Here is a 12,655-nt window from a genome sequence, read left to right as displayed (position 1 = left end):
CAAATTATATGCATGTATGTTTGTGCGCATGAATACACTAAACCACCAGCTTAGATAAAACTAAAGCAAGATAAATAAAAATATAATTATAATTGTGTATATCATAGTCAAATTACTGATAATAAAACCAAACAAGAATTGTTTAGAAAAGACACATTACTTTCAAAGGAGTAAAGCTGACTTTTCAACAGAAACAATGGAATTCAGAAATTAAAACAATAAAATATTGTAAAATTAAGAAAAGAGAACTGCCAACGTAAACTTATTTTTATGTAAAAATGTTCTTTAACGATAAAAGTTAATAAGGACATGTTAAGATAAACAAGAATGGAGATAATTCATCAATGACAGAACTACAATAAAACACTAAAGATGTTTTTCAGGGAGAAGGATACCAGATGTAAGCTCAACATTAGAAGAAATAACTAAATTGCAGCAAAAAGGATAAGTCTAAAGGATAAGGTATTTGTTAGATAAAATTTTAGTAATGTTTTTGCATATAACGTATATAGAAAATTATATTATAACAAAACCATGAAAAATGAGTCAGGAGGAGCTCAAATATAAAGTCATTCAACTTTATATTCAATATTTATGAAATATTTTTACATTAGTAAAATCAAATATAAAAATGTATATTAGCATTTAATATCTCAAGGTTACACTCTGTAATATCTTTGATAACCCCTAGAATTAGTAAAATAGAAGACATAAATACCAAAATAACACAAAGGTAATAGAAAAGAGAGCATGACAATTCAAAATACGGTGAGAAAAAAAGACAAAAAAGGGTTATAGAACACATAAGACAAATTGAAGAAAATTAGATTTAGAGATTTAAAATGTGGAATTTACAATACAAATAGACTATCATTAAAGTGTAAAACATAAAACTATTAAACTCATAAGAAAACACAGGAGAGAAACTCCAGGACATAGAACTAGTTGAAGGATTCTTATATATGAAAGCAAAAGTATAATCTTTAAAAGAAAACCTTGCTAAATTAGACTGCATTAAAATAGAAAACAATTCTTTCAGTGAAAAGTTCTGTTAAGATGATGAAAAGACAAGCTAAAGAATAAGAGAAAATATTTCCAAACCACATATACAAGGAGTCGTTTCTAAATTATATGAAGAATTCTCAAAACTCAACACTGTGTCCCAGATAAATTTTTTAAAAGTTCATACAAATACCTCTAATATTCATTGCAGGTTTATTTGCAATAGCAAAATACTAAAAAACACCCAAATGTAATTCAAAGAGTAAATGATTAAACAAAGCCCATTACATCCATATAACTGAATACTACTCACCAATGTAAAAGAACCAATTATCGATACAAACAAAAATCAGGATGGATTTCAAGGACACTATGCTTACAGAAAAATAAACATCAATCTCAAAATATTGTTTAAATCATTTTATAGAGCATTTTCCATATGACAAAAAGAGGGAGATGAAGAACATGTCAGTGGTTACTTCAGGATAGGAAAAAGTATGTGTAAGTATGCAAAGATAACATGAAGAAGTTCCTTCTTAAGGATGAAGCAATTCTCTATCTTGACATTGGTGTTAGATACATGACCTTATACAAGGGATAAATTGCATAGAATTACACGTTAACACATACACACATGAATTAATACAAAAATGGTGAAAACTGCAAAACTTGAATTAATCAACAGTATTCATATAATTAGAATTGTTGTATTATCATATTAATCCTTTATCTTAAAGTTTTTAGTAAGTTAAATGAGGCAGGATTTTTCTCAATATTTTGTAACACACTGTTGGTTGGAGAAAAATATTAACATCTTAATTTTAACCTTGTTAAATTAAATAGATTATTTCCCCAAAAATCTATGAAATGTTTTATTATAGGAACAGATTTTCATATTTTTCAATGTACAAGAAAGTCATATGTGGTAAAACATTACTTTTGTTGTATAGTTTAGTGGATACAAAATGGGTGTAATTGCAATGTAATGTGTATATTTTTAGCATTTAACAGAGCTGACTCATTTGGAGCGAAAGAATGTGTGATCCATGGGATTGATTTAAAAATATCTAGCCTATTTGCAGAGTTCTCTTTGTCACATAAATGATTTTCCTCTCAAATAAACTATAATTTTCTAGTACAATTGCCAAATAATTCCACTTTAGTGTGTTTTCTTCTCAGTGCTCATGCAAGTGATGAAGTTGAAATTTCTAATGATTTAATGGTTTAATGCTGCTCACCCTGACACAATTTCTGTAAACAGAGTTCCCTTTTTGTCATAAATGTGGACAAAGACCCTGTGAATATTTTAACCTTTGAAGACCAAACACTCTTTTCTAAAATCTCTTTAAGCAAAGGTCTGTAGACATTACATTTAAGTACAGTATTAAAACTTTATTTGCAAATGCATGCATCTTCTATAGGTTGTTTTCTAAACATTAAAATATGCTTCACAAGAATTCATAAGATTCTAAACTCAATCTTTAGTGGTACAAATTAGTACTCAAAAGTTCAATATACTTTGGAAAATAAATCAACAATTTAGTGAAAACATAAAATAGAACTAATTAATTACACAGAAAATATATCTTAAAAGGAATGATTGTTAGACAATATTAACAGATGTAGCAATATTTTAATTAATAAATTTAAAATTAAATTTGTGTTAGATTAAAATTAACAATTAAATATTAATGTATAAATTGTCATACCTTCGTAATACTTACAAAAATCGTTGTTTAATTGTAAAGAAACAGCGCAAATCACTATGAATGGTAATGTCAATTGTTAATTGTGGCAAAAATAAAAGTCATTTTGAATAGAAAAAGATTAAAGGTAATCACAGATATGGAGTGGAATGTAACTGCAAAGAAAAACTTTCATAGTTTAAATAATACAAATAACAGAAGTTTAATGTAATTGAAAGAAAAGGAGCTCACTATTCTTTGTATATCAAAACTATTTATTAATTCTCTCACTGCCTCTGTTACTAAATATCATATTAACATTTCCTTTTGCTGTTGAAGCTATTCCATTGATGTATTCTATTACCCATGAGTGTTTCAATACTGTGCACTAGTAGCAAGTATTTTCACTGCCTCTTAACCCTCCATGTATTTTCAATGTAGTCCTCATTCTTCTAATGCCATTTTCAAATATCATAATTTTAACACCTGCTATTTTCCTCCAAAAACAGCCAAAAGAACATTTTCACAGGCTGAAAGAAGTTTACTTTTTCATAGTCAGTTGCCAAAAGTTTGTTTCTCTGACTGAGAATCTCCTTTTTAACTGTATATTCTATACTCTTCTCTCCAGTGTCAAAAGAGTCTGTGATGTCCCTAGATTACTAGAAGGAAAAGGTAAAGAGATACCATGTAAATAACAAAGCATAGGCAGAGCAGATGAAACTAGCCCAATAGTCCCATAGACAGTTCTTTTTGGATAAATGTAGAAATTGGCCCTTATTACTGTTAAAGTTTGAAACTTGTATCTGTTCTACCTAAGTTCATTCCTCAGGAAAGAACCTTCAGCCCTCTCAAAAGAGTATCAAAGAACTGAAACTCATCACATCACCCCACCAGATGCCTCCTTGTCCCTCCCTAGTACCTGTTTTCTTACACATTGTTACATTTCTTCACTGCTGTATAAATCCCTAGTTTTAGTCAGGCAGATGGATTTGAGACTGAGTTCCTAGCTCCTCTGTTGCAGCATCCAAATTAAGCCTTCTTCCTTGGCAGTACTTGTCATCACTGTCATTGGCTTTCTGTGCAGTTAGCAGCAGGACCTAGACCGAACTCCTGGTATTTTGGTAACAAAGTTGAAGCTCCCAGTCATAGAGTGGATTGACACTTAAAACAACAACAACAACAACAACAACAAAAACAGAATTCATCTTTGTTTTTCAAAACTGTGGTTTTCTATTGCTCCAATACTTGAGTAGACCTTTGGCCACTGGTCATAGTAAGAATAGAAAATTTAAAATACCATTCAGTACATTTTGTTTCGCTATGAGTTTATTTGATAGAAATAGTCTGTCAATGAATTACTTAGAGCAAAATGTGAAGCATGTATGTTACATTTCAAATTGACACTTACTGTGGTCCAGCTGACTTGTTGACCTAGATCTGTAGCATACAGTGTGACAATGGAGGAAGCTGCAATACTTTGAATGGTAATGTAGTCCTTCAAAAAAGGCCCACCTAAAATAAAAACAACAAGAAAATGTTACTTTAATACAATTTCTTAGCATAATGATAAATAATTTCTTAATGTAAAATCAGTAAAAGCTAACAATTAATTTAATATGGAAATTACAATGTAAAATAAATCTTTGAAGTAAAACAAAATGTGAACAATGCCATTTTATAACATATATCTAGCAACTTATCAAATGCACAGTGGTTTCCCAATATCATCTAACCAAAATTTAGACTACCATTAGTTACTATCTTATTATTTCTGAGAACATGTCATATTAGGGCCTAAACAAATAACATACAGGATTTTTTTAAAGTATAATTTTAGGATGGGTGTGAAGGCTCCCATCGGTAATCTCAACATTTTGTCGAGCTGAGGTGAGCAGATCGCTTGAGCCCAGGAGTTCCAGCCATCTTGGTGACATGGCAAAACCCTGTCTCTACAAAAAAAAAAAAGAAAAAAATTAGCCAGCCTTGGTGCTGTGTGCCTGTAGACCCAGCAATTCAGGCGACTGAAGTGGAAGGATTGCTTGAGCCAGGGAGGTCAAGGCTGCAGTGAACTGTGATCGCTTCACTGCACTCCAGTCTGGGCGACAAAGTGAGACCCTGCCTCAAAATGAAAACAAAACAAAACAACAAAAAGTATAATTTTGAGTGTTAGTACAACGACATCTCAACTTATTTCTAAATGATTTTATAATAGTATAAATTAGAGGTGGATAGATGAATGGTCCCTCCAAAACACCAGGAGAATGGCATAATTTATCTTTTTAAAATATATTCTGGATGCTGTGTGAAAAGTAGAAAGAAGGGAAGCGAGGTGATTATTTAGGAGACATTCAAACTTAATCCAGCTGGAGCTGATCTTTTGTTGGGATTAAGGTAGTATTGGTGAAAATGTTAAAATGTATCAATTGTAAATATATTTTGAACATAGTCTGGATTCAACTTCTTAATCAACTGATTGAGAAGAGAGGATTCAGTGAGGTAAAGACAGTTAGATTTTTGGCCCAAGTACTTAAGTGTATTGTAATGGTCATTAACTGACATGAAGAAGACTACAGCAAAAGCAAGATATGAGGGTAAAAATTAAGAGTCTTTAAGGTATTTTAAGTGTGTGGTATCTTTTAGACATTCAAGAAAGAATCAACAAATAGGCAGCAGGGTAGAAGTGTGTATAGATATTTGAAAGTCATTAATATTTAAAACCATGGGGCTTGATGAAATTGTTTGTATATTCAGCATGGAAAGAAAGGAATGAGTTCATGTCCTTTGTAGGGACATGAATGAAGCTGGAAAGAAAGGAATGAAAACACACTAAGGTTTCCAGTATTACAGGCTTTAGACATAGTAAGACAAAGATATAGCAAAGATTACTGAAAGGAGCTACTCATAAGATAGATGTAAAATAAACATAATTGACTGCATTCTTAAAAATAACCACCAGACAAGTCTGGAATTTGTATATGGGAAGATAGTACAAAAATATATTTTTAAGCACTATTTATAAGAAAATATTCAAAAAAACTTAAATATTATTTAATAAGATAAGATATAAATATATTTTGTTTTATTTAAAGAAATGTATACCAAGCAGGAAGAAAAGTGAGTAGACTAGAGCTCATACACCAAAATGAATTAATCTCTCAAATATAATCCTATTATTGTTATTATTATTATTGTTATACTTAACATATGTAATTTGTGATTTATATTATCTACATCATTAAAAGGCATCATTCCAGTCTCTATTTTTGAAATAAATAAGAAAATATTAATTTGCATCTACCATTAGATGATCTTTCAGAATCCAAGATATTTACTTACGTTTATAATTAAAGGACTTTTAAAAGGAAAGGAAAATATATAATTATCGTATGTTACATTTGAAGGCAGAAATTTGATAAATTCACTTTTAACAGCCAGATAATTTAGGTGGTCATATTAATGTATATGGTTCTTTGGGTGCTTTATTGAAAACCATTTTATAGTTATATTTTAGAAATTTCATTTAAATTGATTACTATTTATAAAATACATATATATATATGCAATTACATATAAAGATAATTTTGTATTGCTTTGAAAATGTGAACGTAGTCCTGTGTTTGCCTAAGAACACATGTGTGGTAGGCAGATTTCTTAGATAATTCTCAGGATTTCTGTTCCCTGTATAATCTCTGAAGTTCTACATATGATAGGCTGTTACTCTGTTGATTAAATTATATTGCATGGTTTTTAAAAATGAGATTATCTAGGTAGTCCTGATTTATTTCATGAATTTTTACAATCTGTGTGCAGAAATCAGAGACAGAGGAATTCAGAGATTCAGTGCATTGGGAAGATTCACTGTGCTATTGCTGGCTTGAAGATGGAGAAGGTCAATGTCAAGGGTACAGGTGGCCTTTGAGAAAAGACAGCAGTCTCTAGGAAGTGACAGCCAGCAAGAACACAGGAACTTCTCTCATGCAACTGCAAAGACCAAACAAACAAACAAACATAAAATGCAAAAAGGTGCTCTTGCCATTATTCCATCTATCACGAGCACCCTTTCTGCAGAAAGTAAAAATTGCCTTGCTGAAAGAATTAAATTTATGTTCGAGTGCTATTTCTTTGTGGCACCGGGGAACAAGCATTTTCAACACAAACTCTTCCAATAACACAAAAGAAGATGGAAGTGGCTTTTTGTCAAGAGTCTTCACATGAGAATTCAGTACAGTCAACACTCTCATTCCAGTCTTATAATATCCTAATCAGAGAATCAAGCCATAATGTGGCTTCAATCTAATAAATGATAGATTTTTTAGACTGCTAAATTTGTGCAAATTTGTTACATAGTGATAGAAAATTTTTGCAATATGGATCAAAGTGAAGACTTTGATATCAAAATTGTCAGTACTATTCTGACAATTATGTATAAGAACAAGAAAATGTTAATATGGACAAAAAATTCAACTGGCTTTGTATCACTTGAAAGTGTGCTGAAAATATATTTCCAATTATGTCTATTAGCACACTTAGAAAAGGGGTTAGTTTCTACCCGTCTATCATCCTTGCCAACTTCAAAGAACAGAGATTGGCATTCTATTTTTAAAATGTAGTCCCATCAATATGAGATTTTGAAAAAACGACTTGATGGAATCTAGATGTATCATTAATCATAGCACTCAGACTCAAGAAAAAGGGACCATTGTCCTTGGCTTTCCATGATTACGTCCTTTATCAAAGGGAGAGGAATGTGTGGGGCCAAGAGGACAGGACATGCCTAACTAGATCCCATGACGTATTTTTCTAGATCATGCTTCAGTCACTTAAGGGCCCTGAATTTCCTGACCAAATTAACACAAGCACAACCCAGTCTTTCGATAGTCCCTCCCAAGTATGGGCCTGGAACTGGGGTACACAACCAACCACAAACCTAGTGGTTTGTCAAGACTATTGTATAAAGGATGTGGATGGAGCTTTAATGTATTGCTTGGAAACAGTGATGGAAAAAAATCTATATTTTCTATGTAGAAATCCAATGATTTTAAACATTAGAAATTTTACCCAGTCCTTCCAGGACATTATAAAGCATATGAATAAAAGTAGGAAGATACAAAACATTTTACTTACCAGATTATATGACAGATTTATTGTAAAAATAGCTGAAATTCTTCACCATATCTACACCATATACAGTATGACCTTGTAGTTCTTCTCAGTGATAGCTGTCCTTATATTCCCACTCCTTGAATATGGGCTAACTAGTGACTTGTGGGACAAACGGTCATTTACTAGTTCCAAACCTGGGCTTCAACAATTCTTTAGTATCTCTGCTCATTTTTATACCTCTACTCCCAGCTTGTGAGTAAGTCCAAACTATTTTGCTGAGAGGTGAGAGACCACATAGAACAAAGGGAATTTCATGAAAGTTGTGGTTATTGTAGACCAATCATTCCCTAACAGCCCAGGAGCTCACTGCAGCTGCATGCATGAACCTAGCCAAGTTCAGCTAAATATAGCACAGCTCAGCAGAGACACAGAGCTGAAGAATTGGTTAAAATTTTACCCATGAAAAACAATGCTTGTTATTTTATTTGTGTTTTAAAGATTTCTTTTTTGTGAGGAAACTATAGAAGTTTCTAATATTCATATAAGATCCATGATTCTAGTAAGTATATTTTGTGAGCAAACATGTATAAATATTAAGACCTTGCTTTTTTTGTATTGTCTTTTTTTTCTTCTTAATATTAATAGTTATGACTAAGACTGATGGAGCAACTAGCCTGTGCCAATCATCATATGCATTATAAACATATGAACTCTTAACACTTTAAAAATGATTTAAGTGTTTTTTAAGTTCTGCAACATAAAAGAAGACCCTGTAGGCAAGTAACTATGAGAGAGTCAATCAAATGTAAAAATCTGAATTAATCCAAGTGAGCTTTGGATTTTGATTTCTTTGCACCATATCACACTAAATCAATTGATTCTTTTTTCAAATACATTATTACATTCCTTTTTAAGGACACTTAGACAACTACATTTTACTCATCTCATATCCCACCCTGGTACACTCAACTAGGTAAATAAATTTGGGAGAAAAGGAATATGTCATATTCACCAGAACACTGAACTAACAGAAATTTATCAGTCTTTTATAGTGTCCTTCAAATGGAAGTTACATTTGACAATGTTGTGTGTGACATTTTTTGAGGCTTCTTTGGGTAAGAATCAATTCGTTTTGTATATGTCAACATCCATGTATTGAAAGGCATTCATGTGCTGAAATGTGCTAGGCCCTATGAAGGCAGCAAAAAAAAAAAAAAAAAAAAAAAAGAGACAATAATGTTTTTTTTTTCTTAAACTCTAGGTAGTTGGGAATTTGTCTTGAACATTTGAGCAAAAATAAATTTGAGAGAATCAAAAAAGTGTGGCTTCTAGAAATCTTGCATAGTTGTTTGTTTTGAACACACAGGTCTCAGAGAAAGATTAAATGTTTAAGACAGCAATGAAAACACTCATAACAGTTTTGAGAGACTCAACAAAATAATCATTTGTCTTTAAGTGCATGTAATACCTGAGAGAGGACAATCTAAATATTAGGAAAAACAATAGAAACAAAAAATCAACTCATCATTTACGAAAAATTGAGAGATCGAAATTCCTTAAGAGGTACCTCCTACAGATTTACTATTAAAGGCTTTTACTAAGTATCAGCACTCTATCCTGAAAAAAGTACATGCTCCCCACAGCTTTCATTAAAATTTAAAATTCCAGTTTTAAAATAAAGTCGATGTAGTGTCAGTAGCAGTAATTATTGGTAGGAGCCATTTTTAAGTGCATTTATTGATAAATTTCTTGAGATCATAGAGTTTAAAAATCTGAGAAACTTGAGGTTTAACAGTGGGCATAACGTTTCTTCTCCAAATTCATTAGTTTTGTTCCTTATGTCACTTATTCTGCTTTATAACAGAAAAAAGAAGAAGAAAAAAATGAAAAAAAAAAAAGCATTAACCTTAAAAATATGTTGTGGGGCAGTAGAATGAGAAGGTGACCAGTTAAAGCTTCACAGACAAAAATATTTTAGTTTCGGAATCTGCTTCTAAAACTCACGGACAGTGAATATGTAAAAAATACCTCTTTGAGACTAAATTATTCATTTATAAAAGTGGAGCTCTAGTTTGTTGAGAGAATCAATTAAATAATACTAATATTTATATATTTACTAAGTGGTAAGTGAATGTCAGCTTTTGAAAATAGAAAAAGGATTCTAAATTAAACAAACACATCAGTAAAAAAATGCTGCTTACCACATTCTAGCTGCAAACCAACTCGAGAAGGGTACCACTTTGGACCTATTCAATGAGAAATAACATTTAATTGTCAGAAAAAGTGTAACTATCACTTATAAAACTAACCGTTTCCATAGGAAGACAATTTAGATCCAGGAAGTAAATAAAATAAGTTATCTAGTGTCAGAAATAGAAATAGTGGTTATCTTTTATAGGGTGCTGACTAACAATGATGGATAGTGACTGAGAGAAAGCACGAAGAAAGCTTTAAAAGTGGTAAATTTTTGCTTTTTGATCTTGGGACTTGTTACATAGGTGTGTTCAGGTTTTGGACATACATCAAGTAGTACGACCTATGAATTGTGCACTTCAGTCTATGTAAGTTTTTCATCAATAAAAAGTTTGAACATATTTCATTTAAAATTGGGGACTTTAATCTCATTTAAAATTTGTCTAATATTTGCACCTAAAATTGGGTTATTTTCTCTATCAAGAGTAAATACTAAGATGTCTATCAGAATTACATGTGTCATTGACTTTTAATATTATGAGTTTATTGGTCATAGCAGAAACATCACTTGAAATTTTCTCTTTACACTACCATTAGGAATAAAGAGAACACTAAAGAATTCTATCTCTATAGAAAAATCAAATCATCTTTATTATACACTGCCATAATGAAGAGTTGATTCACAATTATCAGAATATAACTTTATCTTAAAATAAATTCTATACCATCATTTTAAAGTCTCCATTAAAAGTTTACTTCTTAACTTTGAGATTAAATTTTAAACGAATTTACCACATATATAATACATTTTTAAAAAGAGTATTTTTAAAGGAATTTTCCACAATTATCTTCTTTTTTTTTTTTTTTTTTCCAATACATTCATGGGAGAAAGCAGAGATGACTCAGGACTAGAAAGGCATAAATGTACTTCATGGAAATGAGAAACCATGGACAGAGCCTCTATTAGTAGGTAATATATTACTAGGTGAAAGAAAAGAGGAAGGTCAGATGAAAAATAAATGTGGGTAATTTTAAGAATATATTGTATCTTTTACCTTCTAAAGTCTATTATGAGTGGGTATTGTAAATGCATACACTGAAATAAATTTAACTATCTAGAAAATATGTTATTTTCTTAAAGCTAATAAATCAAAACATAAAATTCCATGACTTTCCATAGCCAAATAATTTTATTTGGTTAAAAACTATATTGCTTTGATTACAACTTTTCAATGCATTTACAATAATAATAAATACCCCAAATATAGCCATGATATGAAGTCAAACTAATATGCTCAATTATTAGTACTTTTTAAATAACAAATATTTGAAAGATTGAATATAGTACAATAAATGTTTAAAGCCCACAGAAGGATACATAAAATTATTATTCTATTTTATAAGGGAAAACTGAGGGCTCTACTTTACTATTTTACTATACTGTTGAGTAAAGAGAAAAAGGAGAAACTAAATATGAGGAAAAAATCAGAGAAACACCTTTCATGGGTTAAAGTAAACAAAATATGTTTATATGCTACCTAAAATAATAAAGTTATAGTGTGCTGCTTAGCAACACCTGATTATGCATTGAATGCAACAATGTTCAAACCACTGTGAAGTGTCTGGAAGTCTTAACAGATTTACGGAAATAAAACCTGCCAGTTTATTTTCTGAAATACGAGCACTAAAATGAATTAAATGTCATCTCTTGTAATTTTAAGACCTTACAAAGCTCTTGTTTGGAACTGAACATTAACGACCTCTTAAGGATACTTAATGATTGACAGAATATATATGGTCATTGCTCATGTGGAAATTTAATTCAATATTGATCAAAAGTTCAAATGTTGATAACCTGTAGGGTGGTGTTAAAATTATAATAGGAGTAAAATATATCTGAAGTAAAAAAGATGTTCATTAATGATAAATTTTAATTAATCAGTTGAGCATGATGGTTCACACCTGTAATCCCAACATTTTGGGAGAATACTTGACCCTTGGAGTTCAAGACCAGCCTGGGCAATATAATGAGACTCTGTCTCTACCCCAAATAAAAGTTTAATTAATCACCAAACTTTATCCCATAGAAAGAAATAATAAAGGTGAATACCACTGAATTCATATTAGACCACAGTTGATCTTCACCCCAAATAAAGTGATTAATGGGAGAAAACATTTGAGTTGTCAAGAAAAACAGAATTATATTTGTTATTAACTATATTTGAAGCATGCAGTCAATACAATAAGAATGACAATTCTATTCTAAACAAATACCACATCCTGAAGAATGAACATATTTTGTTTCTGGCAATATAGACACTGCATATAACTAGTATTCCTAGATAAAATATAACTTTTATGCATAGAGATCCCAAGACAAAAAAAGGAAAATCCAGTGACAGGAAATAATCAAGAATCTGAGAAATAATTCAGTAAGTTTTGGGGTTCACACAATTTCTTTGGTTTTCTTGCACATTGGGAATCTACATAAAGCCCTAGGCCAGTACTTGTGATTCTTATGCACAAATAAACATCTTTAATTGAAAGAGATAATTAGAAAGAAATTCACCTCCAATATAGGTAAAATATGTCAATCTCTGCCTGTTCAAAGATAGAAAATATATACCCCTTGAGGGTTTGTAAACAGCCACTGGTGCCATATTAAGTTTTGA

The 12,655-nt window shown here is 31.0% G+C and overlaps 1 protein-coding gene across 4 annotated transcripts in view; it reads right to left on the bottom strand.

Annotated features, from left to right (window-relative positions):
* The window catches only part of TECRL (trans-2,3-enoyl-CoA reductase like), a 136,229-nt gene that overhangs the window by 52,951 nt on the left and 70,623 nt on the right, over positions 1–12,655 (bottom strand). For all 4 annotated transcript variants that reach the window (XM_078002664.1, XM_078002666.1, XM_001110088.5 and 1 more), the window contains exons 3-4: positions 9,992–10,036; positions 4,096–4,199 (exon numbers count right to left, since the gene is read on the bottom strand). In XM_078002664.1, coding sequence (XP_077858790.1) covers positions 4,096–4,199; positions 9,992–10,036 — 149 coding nt within the window. The remainder of the gene's footprint in view (positions 1–4,095; positions 4,200–9,991; positions 10,037–12,655) is intronic.

Source organism: Macaca mulatta, chromosome 5 (assembly GCF_049350105.2).
Source record: "Macaca mulatta isolate MMU2019108-1 chromosome 5, T2T-MMU8v2.0, whole genome shotgun sequence".
NCBI classification, from domain to species: Eukaryota; Metazoa; Chordata; class Mammalia; order Primates; family Cercopithecidae; genus Macaca; species Macaca mulatta.
This window is presented reverse-complemented; position numbering and strand designations above follow the sequence as displayed.